The sequence below is a fragment of the Ascidiella aspersa genome, chromosome 6, assembly GCF_963924565.1.
Source record: "Ascidiella aspersa chromosome 6, kaAscAspe10.2, whole genome shotgun sequence".
In the NCBI taxonomy this organism is placed as follows: Eukaryota; Metazoa; Chordata; class Ascidiacea; order Phlebobranchia; family Ascidiidae; genus Ascidiella; species Ascidiella aspersa.
In genome coordinates this window covers 11,319,736-11,344,782 of record NC_139452.1, presented here as the reverse complement: position 1 = coordinate 11,344,782, position 25,047 = coordinate 11,319,736, and the positions used below count along the sequence as shown (strand labels likewise).

The following is a 25,047-nucleotide window of genomic DNA, read 5'->3' as shown; positions in this document are numbered from 1 at the left end:
TTAGTTCACGACAGGGTAAAATGAAATATTTGCAATGTCAAATCGACAGATAAGGTTGAATTAAGAGTAAATACTTACATGTCCCTAACAAGACTACATGTTCTTTTCGATTTTACTAATACATACATGCAAAACAAATTCACACTTTCCTTTGTTTCAATTGATAGAGAATAAAATACAAAGTTCTGTGCTTGGTGTAAATAAAACTGAAAAAGTTTGAGACACAATGTATTAAACAGTAATGTAATGCTTATGTATATTAGCACGTTTTTGCTGTGTTTTAGGGTTTTCGTGACCACGCGTCTCGTGTTCTATTCTTTTTCATTGGCCGATATTAATTAGCTTGTAAATAACAAAAGGAATCGCAATTAAAGTAAAAATATTGAAAAAACAAAAACGCGTAGGTTACAGACTATAATTCGGTAATCAGTGTAAAACCATTAGGCGTGCACTTTCTTCAAATTAACAGCGACGGAAAACTGCACAACGGAACTGGATGTTTGTGACCCGCGTGGATGTTGAACATTCCGTTAGTAGCCCTGCTGGATACGGTAGGAATCTCAATCCCCATGTATCGCCGACCGCGTGGATAGTTGGGGAACCACTGCACGAACGAAGGTGATACACCGCCTGCCTGGACGGAATTGGTCTGCAAAAAACAAGCAGGTTTAGAATATTAGTTCTTTTGTAGTAAGCTGACAAGTTTTCTCCACTGCAAGGTGTTTTACAGTATGGTTACGTATTTTTTTTTTTTTTGGGGGGGGGGAGCGTGCGAAGTGGTGGCATGTAATCTGGCCAAGAGATGAAAAAAGGGGCAAAAGTTTGTTTTTTGTAATATAGCCTGCCGGATAACAAATTGTTATAATAACGATTTTTTAGTATATATTATTTACATGGTAAAGTCACAAAAAACTAAAACAAATCTGATTGAAAATACTGCCATTGTAAGTGGACGATTGGGTAACATTTTAAGAAATATCGCCCTGTGGACTTTCAGGTTATTATCCAATCCTGACTATAAAATTTTGATAAAGTTAGCAAAAGGGCCTTTTTCATCGATGTTAGAGGCCTGTTCAATTTGTGTTATAATGAGCTGCATGAGTAAGACTTCCAAACAGTACTTACATCGAAAAATGAATTGTACTCTAGTATAAGATAACGGAACGGAACGGGTTAAATATTTGTTACGGCTGTAATTGTGCATTGAGTCTGTACAAAAAATTAAAAACCTTTTAAAACAGCAAAATTAAACCATCTGTAAATGGTCCGACGCGACTTACAGTTGCATTATATATAGAGCCCAGCCAGATTTGCACGTATGATGTTTGTACGCCATTATTGAAACCAATCCAGAAGCGTTTAACATAGGCCGATACGAGATCGTAGATAACCTTGGATGCAATATGAGCCAGTTCGCCACCGCGACTTTCGCAAATTGCCGCCGCTTCGTGTCTGTTGGTCTTCGGCCCGCAGTTGTAAGCGAGCTGAATGCATTGGTTTTCTAGCTGTATTCCGTGGCATAGGCGATGCTCTGCACATGCAACACGTTAGAAATAGATTGCAGGTTTTTATATACACAAACATCGATTGTCAACCTGTGATACACCAACCACACAAGGTGTGGGAAGTCTGTGCACATGGTACGCGAGCAATGAGGATCTTATCGGTCTTATATTAAAGTAATTTTATGCAAATGTGAAATAAAAGCTGTTCTTTGTCTTTTTGCGATATGTTGTAGTCAGCGAGTTTACGTTAAAAAAATTTGTGTTTTCCGATCGAGAAAGTTTAAGCTCAACAGGTTTTACCTTAACCTTGACATTTGGTTCGGCTTGATGGAAAGTCATCAACTTACTAATTATGGCGGTGTCGATTTTGCTGTTGATGACGTCGATGTTGAACGATGTACCCCTTTCTCCTTTAGGACCACGAAAACCTTGAGGCCCCACCGGGCCAGATTTTCCGACTGGACCCCTTGGACCTCGAACGGGTCGAGTTGAGTTAGTTACAAATACAGAACTCACTGACTTACAAACGAAGTAGTCTTCCACGCAGAATACGCAGGAAACAAACGTCGCCAAAAGAACGACGCCCGTCGAAACAATTGCCTTTGTCATTTGTATTTTAATTCGCCTACAATCTACTTGAAACTGGTGAATTCATCCGAACACTGTGTGTTGTGCGATATTTTAGCCTTTATATATCCGAGAAGTGTTTTTGACTAATGTATGTTTCGGTAACAAGGCGCTGTCAACAGAAGCAGCCACCTGAGCAAAATTGCTCGTAATTACAGCTTTAAACAGTCCAATTGCTTCAATTCTCTTCTAAATGGGCCACTTAAAGCTGTTTTGACTCTTAGGTTCTTCAGCTTGTTAAAATCTGCAAACACACATTTACGTCAATCAACAACATTTATTTCCCTATAACAACGAAATAGTTGCCAAAGCCTCTGGTGAGAACAGGAGAAAAACCTGGTTACCTGCGAAAAAAAAATACACATAAATGCCGTAAATGTGACTCAAATCATTATCGATTTTCGACAGTTAAACAAACCACTTTAATGCTAATCATACAGCCATGCGTCATAGCCTATGAAGTATAACATGTGTAATGTATAGATTTTTCGCATTCGCTTCAATCGTACAATGCCTTCCGTGCGCCGCATCTAAATGTGGAATTCGGTTTGCTTTACCTGATTCAGTTGTAAAACGGTAATAGAAAATTTAAAAACACCTTGCGTTTACGATAAATAACGTTACATCGACAAAAAAGCCTAAAATGATCAAAGGCTATTTGGTGCTTGTTGCTTTTAAATATTATTTATCACATGAATAAAAGGGAATATGTAAATGGCAGTTTGCGTCCTTTATAAAAATTAAAGCAATCGTTTATTGCCCAATGCCTTTCAAAGAACTCTGTTGTAAAGAATAACCTTCAACTTTAATTATTCAGATCCATTTCCAGACACATCAAGTCATTTTACATTAAACCCATTTTCATTAACTCCAGTGGTTACTGTCAACTTACTTGCCTTCTTCGCAACATGACAACCAGAAAATATTAAAATATTAAAATATTAAACATCGGCCCCAATATTCCCAATAACCTGTATACATTAAGTGTGTTTTATTGCTGTCTTATAAATGAAATTGGATTTACCGTAACCAACAAATAGCACAGAAATCGCAAATTGCTCCATGTCATTAAAATACCCAACACACAAACGTTCAAGGACCAATTCTCATAATAGCTTTACTAAGCATGATAGGCCCAAACGTTTAGTTCACGACAGGGTAAAATGAAATATTTGCAATGTTAAATCGACAAATAAGGTTGAATTAAGGGTAAATACTTTCATGTCCCTAACAAGACTAGATGTTCTTTCCGATTTTACTAATACACACATGCAAAACAAATTCACACTTTCCTTTGTTTCAATTGAGAGTGAATAAAATACAAAATTCTGTGGTTGGTGTAAATGAAACTGAAGGTTCAGAAACAATGTATTAAACAGTAATGTAATGCCTATGTATATTAGCATGTTTTTGCTGTGTTTTCGGGTTTGGGGGACCACGCGTCTCGTGTATTCTTTTTCATTGGACAATATTAATCAGCTTGGAATTAAAAAAGGAATTGCAATTAAAGTTCAAATATTGCAAAACAAATACGCGTAGGTTACAGACTATAATTCGGTAATCAGTGTAAAACCATTAGGCGTGCACTTTCTTTAAACTAATAGCGACGGAAAACTGCACAAGGGAACTGGATATTTGTGACCGGCGTGGATGTCAAACATTCCGTTAGTAGTCCTGCTGGATACGGTAGGAATCTCAATCCCCATGTATTGGTCACCGCGTGGATAGCTGTGGTACCACTGCACGAACGAAAGTGATACACCGCCTGCCTGGACGGAATTGGTCTGAAAAAAACAAGCAGGTTTAAAATATCAGTTCATTTGTAATCAGCTAAAAAGTTTGCTCCCCTTCAAGGTGTTTTACTGTGTGATTACGGATATATATATATATTTTTTTTTGAGGGGGGGCATGGGAAGTGGTGGCGTGTAAACCGGTCAAGAGGTGAAAAAGGGGCAAAAGTTTGTTTTTTGTAATATAGCCTGCCGGATAACAAATTGTTATAATAGCGATTTTTTATGATATATATTATTTACATGGTAAAGTCACAAAAAACTAAAACAAATCTGATTGAAAATACTGCCATTGTAAATGGACGATGGGTAACATTTTAAGAAATATCGCCCTGTGGGCTTTTAGGTTATTATCCAATCCTGACTATAAAATTTTGATAAAGTTAGCAAAAGGGCCTTTTTCATCGATGTTAGAGGCCTGTTCAATTTGTGTTATAATGAGCTGCATGAGTAAGACTTCCCAACAGTTCTTACATCGAAAAATTAATTGTACTCTAGTATAAGATAACGGAAAGGAACAGGTTAAATATTTGTTACGGCTGTAATTGTGCATTGAGTCTGTACAAAAAATTAAAAACCTTTTAAAACAGCAAAATTAAACCATCTGCAAATGATCCGACTCGACTTACAGTTGCATTGTATATAGAGCCCAGCCAGATTTGCACGTATGATGTTTGTACGCCATTATTGAAACCAATCCAGAAGCGTTTAACATAGGCCGATACGAGATCGTAGATAACCTTGGATGCAATATGAGCCAGTTCCCCACCGCGACTTTCGCAAATTGCCGCCGCTTCGTGTCTGTTGGTCTTCGGCCCGCAGTTGTAAGCGAGCTGAATGCATTGGTTTTCTAGCTGTATTCCGTGGCATATGCGATGCTCTGCACATGCAACATGTTAGAAATAGATAGCAGGTTGTTATATACACATACATTGATTTTCAACCTGTGATACACCAACCACACAAGGTGTGGGAAGTCTGTGCACATGGTACGCGAGCAATGAGGATCTTATCGGTCTTATATTAAAGTAGTTTTATGCAAATGTAAAATAAAAGCTCTTCTTTGTCTTTTTGCGATATGTTGTAGTCAGCGAGTTTACGTTAAAAAAATTTGTGTTTTCCGACCGAGAAAGTTTAAGCTAAAAAGGGTTTTACCTTAACCTTGACATTTGGTTCTGCTTGATGGAAAGTCAGCGACTTACTAATTATGGCGGTGTCGATTTTGCTGTTGATGACGTCGATGCTGAACGATGTACCCATTTCTCCTTTAGGACCACGAAAACCTTGAGGCCCCATCGGGCCTGATTTTCCGACAGGACCCCTGGGACCTCGAACGGGTCGAGTTGAGTTAGTTAAAAATACAGAACTCACTGACTTGCAAACGAAGTAGTCTTCCACGCAGAATACGCAGGAAACAAACGTCGCCAAAAGAACGACGCCCGTCGAAACAATTGCCTTTGTCATTTGTCTTTTAATTCGCCTACAATCTACTTGAAACTGGTGAATTCATCCGAACACTGTGTGTTGTGCGATATGTTTGCCTTTATATACCAGAAAAGTGTTTTTGACTAATGCATGTTTTGGTAAAAATGCTCTGTCAAAAGTGGCATCCACCTGAGCAAAATTGCTCGTAATTACCGCTTTAAACAGTCCAATTGCTTCAATTCTCTTCTAAATGGGCCACTTAAAGCTGTTTTGACTCTTAGGTTCTTCAGCGTGTTAAAATCTGCAAACACACATTTACGTCAATCAACAACATTTATTTCCCTATAACAACGAGATAGTTGCCAAAGCCTCTGGTGAGAACAGGAGAAAAACATGTTTCCCGTGAAAAATAAAAAACAATTTTTTATATTTTGGAAAACAACGACATATTTGTGTATGCTATTCTCTGACTAACAGTATGACTGATTTACAAACTGCAAACAACCTCTGTCGACAGACAAGTGATTTACTAAACCAAATTGCTAAATCTAATTGTTTTACGTTTCATGCTTGTCTTCAACCAGGAAATAAAATAGGGTTCTCATAAAGATATATCATGTTTATCAAAGATTCAAACAAAACTGCACTAAATGTATTGAGGAATATTTTGTATTAGCTTAGGGTTGCACAAATTAAAATCATAAAGATCCTGTTAAAAGGTTATAAATATATAAGACCTTATGACCTGCTGGAAATAAAAATAACGAGTATACTTGGAGATGTATTCGTAACCTATTATACAGCATGGATTGCAGTTCAAAACACATAATTGGATAGCACAATATGAACTCGCTCACACGCAACGAAAATCTGCGTTCTTTTGAAGAAGCATGAAACTTTACAAGAATAACATAGCAAAATCTGTATCGTGAAGTGCAAATTTAAAAAAGTACGACATTGAACGCCTTATAAAGAAACGACAAAAACTGTTACAAATATGTTAAAAAGTACAGCACCTATACTTTTCGGAAAAATCGCCTTTGCAAAGTATCCTTTTTTTATTTTATCAAATGGTGTTGTTTATCTGGTCATTTCAAAGTATAAACATCAATGTGTTTCAAATGTCGAAGACAAGAAGATGTTAATTTAAACCAGTACTCCGCAACCGGTCTGCCGCGAGACCATGCCTCGCAAGTGTGCCGGGATGTTCCCCGAGGGGTGCTACTTGCGTTTTAAGTGTACTTTTCAATAATCAGTCGAATTAACGCGGAAAATTTATGTATCATCACTTTGACCTTATGCAAAATCCCAAAATCAGGAAATAAAGGAATGTAATGCGTAAAAACTTTGGCGGCTTTGGTGGGTTTTATTGAATCTCTCTTTTTTCTCTCGACTGCCTGGGATATTTATTGATGTTGTCTATTGTCGATCGACACACATTTAATAGGTGTCCCGCCGAACGTTTAAGCTCGGTTGATGCGCCTCACGTGTGAAACAGTTGGTAGCACTGATTTAAAACACACGATACCGCAAACATATTACCATTTAAACAAAGAAATGCGCTTGCAAGGGAGAAAAAGAAATAAAAAGGAGAACAGTAACAGAAATATAGCAATAAAAGGTGCCCTTGTCGAACTTAATGACCGCTAGGGACTGCAGTCATTTAAGCGAAATAAGAACAACACCAACGTCGGAATAAATCACAGTTCGCAATGAGACCAAAATAAGACTAAAACCTATTAGTCGTAATACAGTATAAAAATTGGAATAAGTCCTAAACCCGTCGGAATAAGATCTAAATGGCCAGAATCAGGCCCATACAACACTTTATCTACCCCTAAGTACATCAAGAACTTTCCCAATAACTTTATCTCTAACCCAATTTCTAACTTCACCCATTACCCACCACTAACCTCAAACATGGCTAAAAACGCGGTGCGAAAACAGCGGCGCCCCAACAGCGCCATTCAAACTGGGGCGCTCAAGCCGGTCATACGTGGACACCGAAACGGCCGATGTCAGACCGATGGCTCCTGGTCGTTCAGTACCCTTCCCCTACAGTTTCAGGCGTTATTTTGCCATTTAGGCCTTATACCGATGAATTTAGGACTTATTCCGATAAGTTTATGTCTTATTCCGACGATTAAGTTCTTATTCTGTCGTTGATATTACTGCGTATTTGCCTTTGTTATGTTGTTGGCCTTAATACTGTAGTTATATAGATTCTGCCTTAGGTATTGTTTTGGGTCTTTTGTATCTCCTGCCGGTAGGACATTAGCATTTAGGCGTTGATCCTCGTACATTTTTTATCGTATATGTTAAACTAGTGCTTCTCAGCGAATATGTCGCGATACGAAATTAAAAATCGAAAAAAAAATTCCAGCCTCTCCATAACGCTGAGACTCGCAATAAGCAAAAATCTTCTTTTCAGATGTGTCGTTTTGAGTTTTGTTGACGTCAAACTTCTAAACAATTCATTGGAAAGTATCGGGGCGTATAAATAAAACGTTGAATATAAAACGTTTCCAAACTAAAAGTTAAAGGGTTCGGTATCAGTAAAATTTTTAACAAAAAATGTTGTGACTCATATCATAAAACATTAGTAAAGTTATACTCCAAGTGATTAAGAAGGGTATTTTTATCATTTTTATTTAATGGTAAACCATCAATAAGAAAATAAATTGAAGTGGTTACACTAAGTAAGCAGTTGTTACATGATCTTTATGGCCTGGTCCGGCGCTGACATCAGTGGGAACACTGTGTCAAATGTGTAGAGCGTGTACGCGGCGCTATATAACAGGTCGCTACAAAAAAGGTTTAAAAGCGCTGCCATTAATCTTATGGGCTTCTGCCTTTAAATCTTTTCCTCGGGTGTCAAGTTCCCATCCAAAAACATAGACTCCAATGCTAGGATTTGCAGCAAAAATACGACGAGTCCCTATAGCAGCAAGATGCCGAGGAAGAACGGCACACCGGAAGTAGGTTTTTCCAGAAGCCGATGACGTGCTTCTTGACCACCTCCACCCGGAATCCGTAGAGAATGGGGATCACGACAGCGTGGAGGAGCACCAGCACCAAGGTGTAGTCTTGATTCTTCTTCAGGATGCAGCTGTGAGCTTCTTCACATACGATAAGAGCCACCGACCACGGTGCGCAGCTGTTGGCACAAAGAACAAGGTAAGATATATAAGGAACACCAGAGTTGGATGAATTGTAATTTGCAATTGTAATTGATGATAATTAATCATAGGTTTTAGTGTAACCGTAATTGTAATGTAATTGAGGCATTTTCAATTTGCGTAATTCTAATTGTAATTGTAATTTGCTAAAATTTTGGCTCAATACATTGATATTGAGAAACGTTTCAATGCCGAAAAATCTATTTGATGTCATGAATTACAGTTTTTATTTAAATTGTAATTGTAATGTAATTGAAACATATAAGGGAGTGATTGTAATTATATTTGAACTGAACACGGTCGATAATGTGAAAAAAGATACTCTCTCGCTCAAACTGAAGCTGGACCGCCGACACACATGTGGACTTCGATAAAATTTAATTTATTGAATGTTTATTCTACCGTGAAAGGCGCGATCGATAATGTAAAAATGACTCTCTCGCTTAAGCTTGAGTTGGGCCGACACATGTAGGGCTTCGCTGAAATTCAAATGCTGATGTTATATAAACTCTATAGTTATATTTCTTCGTTTTAAATCAAGCAAAACTTAATTTGTTTAACTGATTAAAATCGAATTGATAAAATTTGGCGGGAGTAAACCGGAAAGCGAAACAAATAAATAATATTTCAATGTTATCTGGCTTGCGCAAAATTACTGAAATAATTTTGGTCCTCTAGTACCTTATCTTTGTTTAGATATTTTTTTAACTTTTTTCTGTACTGTTTTTACGTTCTTTTTTTTTTCGTTTTCAAAAACAAATTTATGCATCATTTAAAAAAAAAATTGTACAACGTTTAATTACCACTACATTTCTTGGCAAAAAAGAAATACCAGTCCCAAATCCTGTTATTAGTTAGTTGTCACTTGTTGTGATTTCGGTAGTTTTGTTAAAATTGCGGTGTATTTACTGATTGCTATAGGGATATTGAGAAACTGTTTACGCTTTTTATTGCAGTAAACGTTTCCAATTAAATACTTCATCTTTATGTGTCAACATTTTATAGACAGGAAAATGAAACAATTGGTTCTTTTAAATTCCAGTTGCAGATGCTTCTTTGCGAACGCTAATTTTAATCCAACGCTCAATAACACAAATGGTACGGCAGCAGGGTTGTTACGTGGTGATTTAAAAATTATCTTATATTTCTCGAATCCTATCAAAATATGGTGGTTAGATGGTTAATATAATAGATCTAATTCCGAATTCTTAGGCTTAATACCATTTGAAAAATAAATTAAATTTTTATTTTCGCAATCCGCATTGGTTGTTAAAATCGATTTTGTCAATCGATTTATTAAATTCCAAAGATTTCATTTTTTCCATTATCCTTTTGTTATTCAGACTCCGAATGCGTATTCTATAGCTAGTGCAGAGCTTTCCAAACGGAGGATCGCAACCCTAAATATGTCGCGCAATTAAAATATGTCTCGCAATTACGTTTACAAGAAGGGCTACATTAACAAACTTAATTCTATAAAAGTTTTAATAGATAAAAAAGGTCTGAAACGTCTGCTAAAAAATTAGCCATGCTCAACTTCGGTAAACAACTTCAGTGGTGCAATATACACCAATGCGCTTAAGTTACCGAATTGGTGCAATTAAGTCAATGTTTTCAAGTGACTTTAGCTTGACTGAACCTACATCTTTGGGACACACTAACTCAAATCTGTATGTTGTAAAGAAATAAACTGATCGGAACAAACTGTTTCACGAAATACCTTATAATGAAAGAAACGACGAAGAGAGCAAGCGTCACCGTTGGTTTGATGCCACTCTGAATGGAGGAGAGATCAGGAAATGAACTTGTGGTGGGCATCCGGCTCACACCGGACACACTTGCCCTCGCAGGCGCTGTTAAACAAAATCGTGGATCGGTTAATCAACCCTACGAATGTTGCTATACTTAGAAAGCCTTTAGGAGGGTTTACCGAATCTAGTGGTCCTCTTAAAAAAAACAAAAAAAAGGAATACGCAGTGTTGTAATGACTTAGGTGTACTCACGTCTCTTTTTTTAAAAATGACTTGACTTGACTTAAGTCTTTCGGACAAATGACCTGACATGACTTAAGTCTTTTGGAAGAATGACTTTGGGTTGAAATAAGACAAATTGCTTGCAATATGTTGCGTTTGTCTTATTTTAGTCAAGTTATTATGTTACATTTCTCGAAAAAATTTGTTCATATTCGTACGGGTTTAAAAATTCTAATAGTTCAACGTTTTATTTGTATGACAAAGACATGACCTGAAGTTGACTTGCTCTAATTATGACTTGACTGGGACTTAACTTGTTGTTTATTTGAAATGACTTGGACTTAAGTTATTTTACAAATGACTTGACAGGGACTTTGTTTACAACACTGGGAATACGAGAGCACAAGACTGAGGGAAACTTTAAATTCATGAACCTACCGAAGTTGGTCGAACTATCTTAAGCAATTAAGATTAAAAAACAACCTGTACTCCGCGTCTAGTATGCTGCTTTAGACGCAAATCTGTACATATAAAATTTATATGGGTATAATTAGGTTAACCGAACTAGTAATCCAGTATTCTTGCTAAGCAAGTTATTTTGCAGAAACAAACTAATTTAATTACTGCGATATTCCCGAAAGGTTAAAACAGACGATGTAATCAATGAACATTTAAACGTCCAGTAACCGTTTTGCATGTAACGTTCCAAACCGTTTAGCTACACTTGGTCAGTTAACAAGCATCATTAACGTCGCCTTACTTACACTACTCACTCAAACTCACTATTTCTGATGCTCGCCCACGCATAACGAACCATCCAAGCGTTAAGCACAACGACCAGAATTGCCGAAAGTAGGCAAGAGGAGGCGCAAACCACAGTGGTGATCGAGTAGTAAAGGCTTGGCTTCAGAAAGAGAACGCCCATCGCGCCTAGAAAGGGTACCACAAAGGAGACCGTCCAAACAATGGCGGTCACCACTCTCGCGCTCCGCGTAGTGACTAGTTGTAGGTAGCGCAGCGACCACTTGATAGCGATAAAGCGGTCGATGGTGGCCGCAAGCACGAAAAGGTGGGAAGCCAAGATAGCACTGAAGAAGAGAATCACCAGTACGATAGACTCGGCTTGGTAACCGGGAGTGCAGCTGCAATGAAGAGTTTTTTATTTAGGTTAAGTGCTATGTGGCAAGTTAGCAAGGAAATTTTCGCCTTAGATGAAATAATTGCGTTTTAGTACCAGGAGATATCATTCAATTGCTCTTGTATTTTGAGCTAGATTTTTACTAATACAAAGCTAATAATTCTACAACAAAATTTAATACAATCGTCTATAAAACAGTTAATATTTTGCCCTTTTAACTGATTGCTACTTTGATATCATGTTATTAAACCCTATAATTAATTTTGTCTATGGCCAAATCCCTATCACAGTAAAGTACATTATCAAATAAATACAGGTCGTATAGGCTAATTTTAATTGAACGATCGAGCGCAAAACAATCTAATACAGGGACGGGCAACATACGGCCAGCAACGGGATTTAAAGCGCACGCAGACAGTTTACGGTCTTACAGAATAATGTGGCCCGCGGCCGCAGTCTGCCGCAATCCCCCACTACTTGCTTACTACGTCAAATAAAAGTAATTGCTAGGTGTTCTTTAGTTCTCTGCTTTGGGTTAAAATTAGAAGACTCCAGTCATAAGAACGAAATAAGAATCAACGACGGAATAACGCACAGTTCGGAATAAGACCAAAATAGGACTAAAACCGATAGTCCTAAAACAGTCTAAATCGAAATAAGTCATAAACCCGTCGGAATAAGACCTAAATGACCAGAATCAGGAATACAAAACATTTTACTTAATCCCAAACCCCACCACATAAGTACACCACTAACTTCCCTAATATTATCAACACTAACCCATTTTCTAACCCCACTCATTACCAACCACTAACCTCAAACAGGGCCAGAAAATCAGGTGCCAAAACAGCGGCGCCATAACGGCGCCCTTCAAACGGGCTCCCAAAATTAGACACTAAAACGGCCGAAGACATACCCATGGCCCCCAATTGTCACATTCCCCATATTCCTACAGTTGCATGCGTTATTTTGGCCATTTAGGCCTTATTCCGTATGAATTCAGGACTTAGTTTGACAGATTTATGTCTTATTTAAACGATTAGGTTCTTATTCTGTGGTGGGTACTACTGCGAATTTCGCTTTATTATGTCGTTGGTGTTAATACTATAGCATTATTGATTTTTCTGCTTTAGATATGGTTGCTCTTTAGGTCTTATTGTGTGTTCCCAAATTAGATAGAATTTGCAATCAATATTTGCCTTTAAATTTTGCCGAGACACGTACAGTTGCAAATTTAACAAGGATTGGATGCCGAAGTATTTTTTCACTTAAGTCGACAAGAAAGCAGCATGTGTGCGGTGCAATGAAAGTGTTGTCGTGTTCAAAGAGTACAACATTAGCCGCCATTATGCGACAAAACATGTATGGCGTTAGTAGGCATTGGCAATACAATTAATATATCGATCAGGAATCCTTCCCGCCAAGTACTTCATTTTCCTATATCAAGCCCGCCGACTGGAAAAGTTGTCCGCTCTTGATCTAATAGCTGGGGTGTATCTAGTGGCATTAGTGTAAGCATAAAATGTAATCTATATATTAATAGATTGTTAATTAAACTCGTTTCGAGGGAGTGTAACTCTATTTAGGAATTTAATTTAATTTCTATATTTTGCCCATTCCGTAACCTGTTGATAAAACTTAGATTCTGATTTAGAAAAAAATGGGTTGATCCACTTTCAGCAACTGAACACAATGCTAACATCACCAATCATGAAGTACACAGGATGCTTTCGGAATAGATACTTTCAGTTTCAATCCAATGTAAACAGGCTGATCAATTCCTGACACCTAAATCGCCTCGAAACAAACAAACAACATCGGCTCACCTGTTGGGCGCCGAGCAGGAGGTAACGATACGCAGGTGGAAGTAGGCGAAGGTGAAGGCCACCAGGGCGTCGGCCAGCGACATATGCCAGAGGAACCAGAACATGCGACACGACTTGCCAAGCTTCCAGCGGTGCGTGGCAACCACAAGCACCAGGTTCTCGAGGCAGGCGACCAAACCCACCGTAAGGATGACCCCCGAGATGGCCAGGTCCATTTCGCCGCATGCGCCACTCGTCTCGATGCACGAGGCATCGGCGTCCGGCGTCATGTTCCTGGCATTCCTGCTTGACCCCGGAGAGTCGTAGAACATGCTTAAAAGCTGCTGCCCGGCATCGGCGCCGAGCTTTGGGGTGCTGGTTTGCCCGGGCCCGGATTCGCTGTCGCGCATTCACTCCCGTGTGTTTGCTTGTTTGGCGAGCTTTTAGACGTCCTTTGGTTTTTGCGCTACCTTTTTTCTTTTTGTGAGTCCTTTTTGTGAGGAAACGTCGTTGCTGCCAAATCGAGGTTAAACAGGTCAAAACAGTCGAGAAATAATGTTTACCTTTAAAAAGAAGGGTTCAGCAGCCTTCTGTCAGAAAACAAGAAACACACAAGTCATGCTATCGACCGTTTAAAATGTAAACCTTCCGTTTGTTCAATGGTGTATCCGTTGCTTTTCAATGTGTTTTTTTTAAATAAGCCAAGGCAATATGCTTTTATGTACTATACAAGCAAACTGGATACTTTTTCTAATTTTAACCACTACTAACACAAAATCTTATACGATCGTTGTACGGTACGCGAAATATTCTATTTATGAAACAATTCAAACTGAACCACGGAATAAACTTCTTAAAAGACTTGAGATTCTGTCCTGCTGTATTGTAACACAACGTAGCTTTTCGCTGTTTCACATTCTCTAAGTCAGTAAAGATAAATGACTTATTAGCAGCAATGGGTGACTTTACTGGTATTGTTGTTAGCCATATACTTCCTAAGACCACGAAATAGCTCTTCACTTCCTTGTCCCGGTTTATTCAACGTCAGCCCATGAACAAAGGCCCACTCAAAACCTGCAGCAGTTTGACTTTTTGAAACTTTTTAAAGATTTTAAAACACGCCGGAGTTCATAACCTAACCTGTGCGACTTATTGTTATCACTCAGTCCATGGTATAGCGGCCTAGGGTTGGCCAACCAGTCAGCGACCAAGAGCCATATTTTGCTGTGTTAACCGCACAGAGCCACACCTTACACATGGGCAGAAATCACTACAAAAACGCCGTTTAACATGCACTTTCCTAAACACGATTTAATTTAAAAGTTACACACCAACATTAAAATGAAGAATTTATATGTATGATACTACTCTCATGTGTGCAACAGTATTAGCGGAACTTTCGACTACCTTGACTTGAGAAATCCCCTTAAAATCTGACTGGTGTTTCGTTTTCATTCGAAGCAATTCGTTTACATGCATATGAAAGTTATAAGTCATAACTGATCGGTGCTTTGATTTAACGTTTTTCAAAGCGGAACACATATAAAAGTAACTGGAAAGTTTTATAATGAAGCGTATGTTGGTAATGACTATTACTTAATTTGCCTGGTATTACTTTACTTATTACTTTATTTGCCTGTTGAGCAGACTGGCATGGTTTAAAGTTTAAAACGCTTCTAATAGAACAGAAAGAAAAAAAACTATTTCACAATAATTAAACAAACGCCAATTGTTACTTACAAATTGGGAGACCCCATTGTGAGTCACGGGGATTTGTTTAACAATATCCAATGCAATCACGCTGTTAAGCTTCTGATATCTAAATAGCCTACTATAGTAATTTAGTAATCACATTCTTTAGAGGCAGGCTTGCAAAAGCCAGTGACAAACCAAAAATTGGCGACAAATTAACCAAAGTTGACTTACAATCTACATTATAAAATATAAAAAGAACGAAACAGCCGAACAAAACCGGTTGAAACTACCCGATATAAACCACATGACCGCAACTGCATTAAGGCCACAACTTGAATGTTGGTGTATAGTAGAACAACGGACGGGTATATAAAATCAAGGCTATCGGTAACACCCCTCGATTTATGTAAGACGTAAACAAACAGGCCTAGCATCACAAGCCGCCGTACCGCCTGTCAATCAGTCGAGACTGTGAGTTGTAAAGCCGTTAAAATTGCACGTTTACCTCGCAATAAAAACATCTGCTGGCCACGATTTCTTTCAAATTTTCCCCGAATAGATTTTTAGAGCGCGTGGGCGGCGATCGAGCTCAAATTCGGGTCTCCGAACCAGCGCAGTTCATTGAAATAGCTTGTTTACTGCGCGCCATTTACGTTTCGGTTCTGTCCACCTTTTAAGGCTCGCGGATGCGAAAAGCAAACGAAAGTGTACAACAAGGATTTTTTTAGATTTTTCTGAAACATAAATATAAACATATTAGCTATTATTAAATTTAACTAAAATCGCAATTTAATCTTTTATGAAAGCGAACTGCAAAAATTCGGAGCCAAGATTTTTCATATTCCGTATACTTATAAGTTGTTCTTTCTGAACTTTTTTTGGAATTGTTTTACAACTCAATAAACGTGCTCACCAACGAGCATTGCAATAACACTTATATTATTTTTACGATAACCAAGTTAGTAATTCTGATATTTTATAGTGTACCTTAAACAATATGTCCTCTTTTGCCAAACGAACAAATCAACTATGTGAGTAGTTAGGCAAGAAAACAGACGCTGCTCTTAAAATAAACCTGGCACAAAATCTGACCGTTCTCTCAGCGTTTTATAAAAGGTTTGGTGTCCTGCCATTGTACGCATTTGTGTCATGACGAAATCGATTTCAACGTCAAAGTGGCTCACTTGTGTAGTGAAATCATTTTGTCGATACGTAACCAATTAACCATACAGTTGCTGATCAAACACACTTAGCAATAAAAATTTCTTCTCAAAAAGAAGGCCCAAATATGGGTTATTATAAACATATGTCGAACATGGTAATGTTGTTTAATGCCGCGGAATTTATGTTAGTTTCGGGCATTTTGATATGCCTTTATTCATAATGGACAACGGTGTTTAATATATTGTTTGCACAATAATTTAAACAGTGAAAACTAAAAAATTGTAGTTGCTTACAATGTAATATATAACAATGCTTCGAAATGCGAAGGCCGTTGCACAGGTCGCGCAAAACTAGTTTTTCGAGGCGTGCGTGGACTACAATAATTGCAAACAAGTGTTACATCGATGTTGAGTTTATTCGACTTGCGATATGCAAAATGTCAACACAAACGTCAGATAAAACCGATTTGCACATTTCTTTAACAAATGCAAATGCGTACAGAAGCAGACCACAAGATATGTTTGTTTACCATTATTAAATTGCGGTAAACTGACAAAGTTCGTGGACAGAAACGTTTTTAAGTCCTGGAGGGTAGGCTACTAAACCTTTTGACACACGGGCTACTAAAGGAAACTTTCTGTTCCCTTTCAAACTTGTGCGCCCATGTGCAACCAAAATGTTGTCTAAAGACATTCCAAAAGAGGGGCAAAAGTGTTCTCAAAATAATTGCGTCTGTTGATTAAATCGACAAAATATTCAATTTGAGACGTTGAGCACATGATTAATATCCACATATCGCTCTCTAGATATAATGGCATCTATCTAACATTAAGTCGTTATAGCCATTAATCTAAGCTTACGGCAAATACGTCAAAAGTTTGAACGAAGTGCAAAACGTCCAGTACGTTTTTAGTATGAGTTTGTATCCTTTATCTAGTCTAGGTTGATAAAAATTGTTATTCGAAGAGGGTCGTTATACTCTTGGTGATATTTTAGCATTAAACAAATTCCCCCAAAATAATTTTAAAACAAGGCAAAACATAGTAGGAAGCCATGTAATCATCGCTGTTTTTTTTTTATTAGATAGGGGGACATGGCCTCATCAAAGGTTAAGGCACGCCTAATGCTACGCATTAAAACAAATACTATAAGCCTAATTACGCTTTAGTTAAACTACTAAAAAATATTTGTCTTTTATGTGGTTTGGAACATTACATTTAAAATGGCATAACTCTAAAATCGGTTTTACCCAACTATTCGTCTGATACCCAATGTTTTTTCCAACCCGGAAAACTTTGAGGGCCAGATGGACCACACAAAACTATAATTCTCAAGTCACCCAGTTTTCATCACTATTTCTATGCCAAGTTCAAGAAAATATGTTCTCATTTTCCCGAACACGCTGTTTCACATTTTTAAGTATCCTCCATTATAATCAAGTCAACAATATATAATCTGTTTCTACAATGGCCAACTGAATGTGTAAAATAATAATATATCTCTTCACCCTTACACGTAAATGACCAAAATAACTTTAAATGGGAGCAAATATTCTTTAGACTTTCCTTTCTTGATCAAAGTCAGTCATTTGAAAGTTTCTAGTCATTTATACGAGAAATATATTTCGTCACAAACTAATTCATCATGAGCTGCCTAATTCGAATAAATTTATTTGAATGATGAAAAAACATAAATGACTTCTATCAAGACAGGAAGTCTAAAGAATGTTTGTTGTTGCTATCTAAATATTTCCTTTTTGTTTTCTAACGTTTCTCGGTTCACACATCGCCTTCTTCAGGTTAATTTAAACTTAACGCCCATACAAGCTAACGAATGGATGGTTGTTTATTAAACTTAATTCAACTAAGATTTATCAAATCATACCCTTTATCCGCCTTGATTTGTTAACAACCATCTAACATTTCGAAAATACAAACCATTCTCAACGTGTGTAAAATTTTTCTTTACAATTAACAATATATATTCCTGTTATTGAATTCCTAAATCGACTTTTCGTGATCTTCAAGTTATCGGATGTTATTACAAGACAACACTCCTGTTTTCTAACGTTTTCCAAATATACCTTCTGTCATTTTTATATGGAGTTCTATTCAACCACCCTATAAAGTGTATTGTACAAAAGAGAGACTATTGTTCGCACCAATGACGCATTCAAAACAGATCCTTAAAGCTTTATGTGCTTACGCATGGGCGCAAACAACTGTATTACAAAGGCCAGTGTTTTTGTAATATTTTCACGACGCTTTATTCGCCGGCCGCAGCAAATATTGCGCGACATTTATCTGATTTTAGGGTTGGGCACGATTGGCGTCTGCTTCAATATGAAACTAAAATATTAAATTTCTGGAAAACAGACTTCCATATTGTGGTTTTTATAAGATTGTGTCTTGTAACAAACAATATGTAGAATATGGCATAATATTATTTAATTTCAAAACTGCGCTTATTTTTTGGGTTATTCTATTATATTAACACCACAAAATAATCTATATTAAATCATTCAGGTGGACTAATATTTGAATTTTTCTAATGAATTACTTCCTATTTCAGATGAAATTTGAACTTGTTCAGCGTAATGGTGTCGTGAAACGAATAGAATGCTAGTTTCTATGTCAATCGTTAAACCAAAGAATTCAGTCACGAACTTCTCGATGTTTTTCTTCGTAAAATATTCTTACCAAATTGAGGTTAATTCAAGGCGAAAATGACGAGTTTTGACTCAACTTTGAAATCGTATGGATCTAAACGCCAAAATTAACTATTTACATTTTAATGAGTTTAGCCCTGCAACGCCTAATTTGTTCGGAATCATTGGAGATGGAAAGTTCTACTCACAGTCAATTTACCAGCCAACGCCATCGCGCTACACGAAATCAGGCTACGATATAAGTCAGTGGTCGGCAAACTTTTTTGTCGCGGCCCAAAGTACTCTTTTTAGAGCTATTGAAGGTCCACCACGTAAAACCACTACGAAAAAGTGACGGATTTAGGATATTTGATTTTAAGCTGAAATATAACACGGCATCTTAGTGGCTAAAACACTGTCATGCCATAATGTGAAACATACTATAAAACGAAGAATATACGCGCGAAGCGCAAAAAATTGTTCAATTACGTACAGTTCAAGTTGGCATAAAATATAGTTCGACAGGGTCCCAGGACCACATTTGGAACGTGGGCCTTCCCAAGCTTAGCCAATTTAACATTTCTATGACCCACCAACTAAAATAAAGTGGAATGAATGTACGACTATCACGCGGCCCACAACATATTATAACAATTTTATATTCAAAAGTAACTCGCGGCCCACTAAAAATGGCTGTGCGGCCCACATTTGCAATGTGAAGCGTGCTGCTCCCTCTGCAATGTGAAGCGTGCTGCTCCCTCCCGCCTTCCTTCCTTCCAATTAATATGAATAAGACAGTGTTATTTATAGTTGGCTATCGACATATGTATAACTCTAAATTACATTAATCTCGGCTTAAATAACGATTTAGGGGGCATGATTACATTTATGCGGCCTTTCTCAAATATTACCAGGTATCATTTTTTCCAGTTTTTTCCTGCACTTTATACACGCAAATATAATTCTCCACCTTATATTTATTAGCAGGAGAATTAGTTTGTGTGGCACTTCTTTTGACCAATAGTAAGTGCTCTATAAACTGTTACTGCAAAATTCGGCCAGCTGTGGCCAGTTAGTTTAAAGGCGTTTTCGTTTTGAAGTAACGAATTCAAATGCATTCAATACAAAGTCGTTGTGAAAATTTTACCTAACGTGGTTGGTCGACAGAAATTCGACAGAAACTAATCCACCTCACAATAAGTGTTAAACCACAAAACACAAAGAAAAATTTCTGGCTTGCTTGGAGTTAAACATAGGAATTTTCTGTTGCTGTTCTAATACCAAGTGTACAACACTAACTGCGAAAATGTTAAACTATTCGCAATGAAAAACGAATTTTAACTGTAAAAAACAGTCGAAAGGGCGAAACTATCACTTGCTTTTCTTAACGCATAGCATTAGCTAAAGAAACTGTTACTTAAGTACTATAAACTTGAAGGGTCTGACAATTTTTGCCGTTCAATCTGAAATTTACTTACATAAAAACTCTACTAGGCCTCAGCAACACAAACCAAGAGGCTCTTTGTTGTTTTTCTAACACAGGACTAATTTTTTTGCGCTATTAAGTTACTAACTAAACATGGCTTGGCGTATTATCGACACCCAGCAGGTTGAAACTCTAACTTTTTCCTCTTTTAATTTCAGTTAATTTATCTTTGCAAAAATCGATAGCGGTCGTATACAGGCGTTGGAATATCCTCCCGTCTGCAGGCTTGGCTAGACAGGGCGTTTTTCACAAAAAGGGACGCCACGAGAAATGACACAGGCGGCTGCGTGCCCTGATCCTTTAAGTAGCCAAAAACTATTGGGCAATCGACTACCGAAGTGTTTCTTTTATCTTGCCCATTGTGCCACGCCACTAGGTCGGCCTAACAGTTTCCAGTTGATAGAGATATTTTTAACGAGTCGCATTTCGAACAGACGCTGGAAGGTCCAACTATTGCCCGAAACGTTCAGCAGTTAAAATGTTTACAACTGGACACTGTCACAATGTCGGCGCATTAAGCAGGAATGTCGGCTTGGACGTGACGCAGCCGGGCACTTCCGATCTGCAAGCCGCAGCGCGTTTGGCAAACCGCGTCACAGTGCTGTGTGCACTTCCATTCCGAAACGCTAATGGTGATTTTGATTTTTAGCCGAAGCTGCTGTGAAACGCTTTACGGTTTAGAGACGAACCTGCCTTGTAAAATTGTCTCGCTGCAGAGGGACACTGCGGTTTGCAATTCTGAATTCGCAAGTTCTTGTCTAGGGACCGAAACGCCATGCCATTGGATCACGAAACAATATCCACTGTTCGGTTGATTTTCTACGTTGCAAGTTGGCCAGCGCATTGCTAGGCTGATATTTACGGAACGCTTGTTGTCGGCCTTAAGCGTATCACACTAAATAAATAATGCAGCATTAAACAGGTTGTTGTTCAACCATCTCCAATAAATATATTCAGGTAGCAGTGAAAGAACTATGAAAATTTCATGTGAGACTTCCACTTAAATTTTAAGGGGAGTCAAGTTTTAGGGACAAAGTCTTAAACAATGTTGTAGTGACTCTGTAGGTCTGTATTTAAGGGTAGCGATCACATCCCTGCGGTATTCCGTTAATCGCCTTTTTCTCGCTTTTTTCATCTACCGTTCGAACTTCCTTTCTTCGACAGAGACCTCCCTGTCTCTCTCCGAGGCCACAACAACTTTCTCCATGGTTCCCCTTATATTCTGCTACCTTCTGTTATGGAATAAACTAAACAAGCTAACAATACATGAGTAATCGGCAATACATATATGATGCCTTAAACCAGGGGTTCCCAGCTTTTTTGCTACTTCAAGTTGTGCCGTAATGCAGTTTGCATATTTGTTGCTGCTTCGAGATATTTGTTGCTGCTTCATTGATACAATTCGCTCAAACGATGGTTCGATTATATTCAAGGCAACACGTAAATCATAGCAAAGAACGTAATGGCATAATATTATTTACAATTCCAAAACAAACCTGTACTTCTGGTGAAAAGCTGCTCTGGCTGAAAAGCTGCTCGGTGGCCCAAGGATCACCCCTTGATGTTCAATTGCGTACCCCAAGGGGTACGAGTACCCCCGGTTGGGAACCACTGTCTTAAACTGCTGTGCCACGCAGCCCACCGAGAGAATACTGAATAATATGCGATAACGAAGCCTGGTCAATGCAACTCAAAAGAGTTTTTTTTACTTTTTTTTTATTTTAATGAAAGGAAAATACATCGAATTAAAACTAAGGTTAGGTTACAATGAAAAGTATACATATTAGAGCTAGTAATTTACATAAGCGCAAATAGGAGAAGAACCAAAGTTTAGAGCTTTACAATACACCAAGATCCGCATATGACCACAGGGTTGCGATTTCGCACCCCCGTTTCCTACGCAAATTCGCTCCGGGGGAGTGACGATTGACACCATCTCCCTGCTTTGAGGGAGTAATATTTGTCTTTAACCAAACTGGCTGACTCAATTTATTAATTTGCTGCAAATTATGTTTAACGCCAATAATTACGAACGCTAACTCTACACGCTGGGGCAACTGCAACAACGCAGGATTCCATTTGTCAAGACAAGCATGAAAATAAAACGGGCTGGCTTGCCGTTTAGGAAATTAGTATATGCGAACGTACTAAAACTGAACTGTAAGTTGAATTAATTAATTATTGTTAAATAATGTTGTTAATCGGAAACACAAATTCGCAGACGTTATTTGCTTTATAAAAGTGCTCAATGGCCAACACTCGACCAACCGACGCTTGACGTGTAAATTCAATTCAATACGAAGTTTGGACCGGCATTACATATCCATCATATGAATAATTTTAGAAAATAGTTCAAATATCCAGCTGGAAAGAATTACAACATGCACACACTAATTCATTTGTTATACGTTTCCTAACTGTACAACAGTCGAATTATATAAAATGATTTCCTCAAGTCTGCAGAGCCTTTCCTTTCAGCTGTAAATTTAGAAACACAAATCTTTTATTGACAATATTTAATCTTACTTCTGCGCACCTAAATAAACTTTCATGGCGCACAAGTTAACAAACACTGGTTTGGACACATTTACGTCGCTTTAAATATCTTAATCGACTTCTCGAAATTGTCCGTAGATGCAACCAGGAATGTCCAATATTCGTATGTTATTCCGATACCAATATATCCGATATTTTGGGCAAAAGAACTACCTATCTAATCTGGTCAAAAATGACGTTATTGATTTCTATGCCTAAATAAGCAAAATCAAATTGAAGCGTGCAGCCGTAAAGTTTTCCGGGTTGTTAAGCAAAAATACTTTAGCACAGGGATACCAAGTTACCTATTGTTGTTAACAGTGTATTTTCTCAAAACGATACTTTTCTGAATGGGAGGAGCTCGGTTACAACACAAACCATTGATGAAATGCCTAAATTCATCAATATCGATACAACCCTAGTATCTGCGTCCACCGGTACTGCCACTTGGCATTGGGTACTGGCTTCTATCCGATATTATTAGACATACCTAATTGCAACGCCACCTTTTAATCCACAGACTCCCCAAAATGTTTCTAACAAGGTTGAAAATTATGCACTGGCCGATATACCCATCTAAAAATGGTTTTATATTGGATCTGTAATTTGCACCTTCTCTTTCGCCCCCTCACTGCGACCTGTTGTGTCTGGAGCCGTCGCTATACTTGGAATTTGCTATTTTAAAAGCACAAAACGGAAACGCGGCCTTATCAAACGCTTGGGTTACCGAGGTGCAAAAAAGGTGTTTAAGTTCAATACACTGAAATTGTTGTTCGTTCGGATAAAGCGATGTCTTGAATTTCACTATTGGAAAACAGTCAAGCTCCGATTGACGTCATTGCGAAATAAAGTGTTGAATCAAAAGTGTACATTTGGCTAATATTTTCCACACGTCGAAAAAGTTTTGTTGCTGCCAGGCAATGTTACAACTGTAAAATTGTTCTTTCCGCAAAATTTTAATAAAGTACCAACGTTTCGACACCTGTCCAAGCAATGGAATTCCACTGTGTAATTTTCCTTTGTTGTTTGCCTGTTAAATTTTTTTGCCTAAGGTTGCAACAATATTGTCCTGAAGGATATTGCCCAAGTAGGTATAAGAACAATTTTGCAATATAAACTTATAAGTCATTAATTGTTTTGCTCAAACTCGCCAGTTTCATCTAATTAATCTCAATAAGCTTTTTCGGCGAGGTCGTACATCACGAGTCCATGAGGCCCTCTGCAAAATGCAGTTTCAAATAATCGAAAAATAGTACACTGAAAGCCATTGCAGACTCAACGAATCTGTCGATCAATGATGCAGGCAGAGCAGGCTAGAAAAACAACTATAGCCTGCGGTGAGGTTCGAACTCACGACCTCCGGTCACAGCAGGCTAGTTTTTTTTTCTAGCCTGCTCTGGAAAAACAACTAGCCTGCAGTGAGGTTCGAACTCACGAGATCCGGTCACTGCAGGCTAGTTGTTTTACTAGCCTGCCTTGCTTGCACAATTGATCGATTCGGTGAGTCTGCAATGGCTTTCAATTTACTAATGATATGTAAGCCGTAATCGTTGGTCAAAAAGCAGCTTCGGAAGGGCTAGATCTCATTTGTTAACAGTTAACACACATATGTGTGTACATATGTTTCATTAAATAAATGATATGGTACTGTGGATCCCCTTCAATATGAAGTTGCATGTACTATTAGATTGAGCAAGCATTGGCGTATGGTTGTTTCTCGACTCGCTCCTCTCTGAGCCTGCATACCTCAGTTGGTAGAACGACGGCCCCGGCTTGACCGGAGGTCGTGAATACTTTCATTTATTTAGTTACTGTGTTTTTTTTTTGTGTGTGTTGTACTTCTTAGTGGTAAATCATCGCAAATATCACGGCCATTAATAAAATAATAGTTGTAAGCGCTTTGCCTCATGTGCTGCGTGACAGCCTAAGTATTCATCCAGTGGTTCGCGAACATCATGAAGCTTTGATGTGACCAAGTTCTCCAGCGAAACCCAACAGTAAAAGTTGTTATTGAATCAGTCGTAATCATTTGGACAAACTGGAAACAAGTTCAAAGGTTGAAAATTATGCACTGGCCG

The 25,047-nt window shown here is 38.0% G+C and overlaps 3 protein-coding genes across 3 annotated transcripts; all 3 read right to left on the bottom strand.

The window, feature by feature from the left end:
- Window positions 1-279: 279 nt before the first annotated feature.
- LOC146139723 (uncharacterized) lies at window positions 280-2,152 on the bottom strand. The gene is made up of 3 exons (XM_083392939.1): window positions 1,853-2,152; window positions 1,281-1,531; window positions 280-649 (listed from the first exon to the last, which is right to left on the bottom strand). Exons 1-3 carry the CDS (start codon window positions 2,112-2,114, stop codon window positions 458-460), a joined length of 705 nt encoding a protein of 234 aa, XP_083249065.1. The 5' UTR covers window positions 2,115-2,152; the 3' UTR covers window positions 280-457.
- Window positions 2,153-2,661: 509 nt separating this feature from the next.
- LOC146139722 (uncharacterized) lies at window positions 2,662-5,427 on the bottom strand. The gene is made up of 3 exons (XM_083392250.1): window positions 5,125-5,427; window positions 4,552-4,802; window positions 2,662-3,916 (listed from the first exon to the last, which is right to left on the bottom strand). The coding sequence occupies exons 1-3, from the start codon at window positions 5,384-5,386 to the stop codon at window positions 3,725-3,727; spliced, it is 705 nt and encodes a 234-aa protein (XP_083248376.1). The 5' UTR covers window positions 5,387-5,427; the 3' UTR covers window positions 2,662-3,724.
- A 2,726-nt stretch (window positions 5,428-8,153) lies between these two features.
- LOC146139721 (melanocyte-stimulating hormone receptor-like) lies at window positions 8,154-13,852 on the bottom strand. The gene is made up of 4 exons (XM_083392522.1): window positions 13,464-13,852; window positions 11,283-11,641; window positions 10,247-10,379; window positions 8,154-8,504 (listed from the first exon to the last, which is right to left on the bottom strand). The coding sequence occupies exons 1-4, from the start codon at window positions 13,850-13,852 to the stop codon at window positions 8,255-8,257; spliced, it is 1,131 nt and encodes a 376-aa protein (XP_083248648.1). The 3' UTR covers window positions 8,154-8,254.
- Window positions 13,853-25,047: the final 11,195 nt, after the last annotated feature.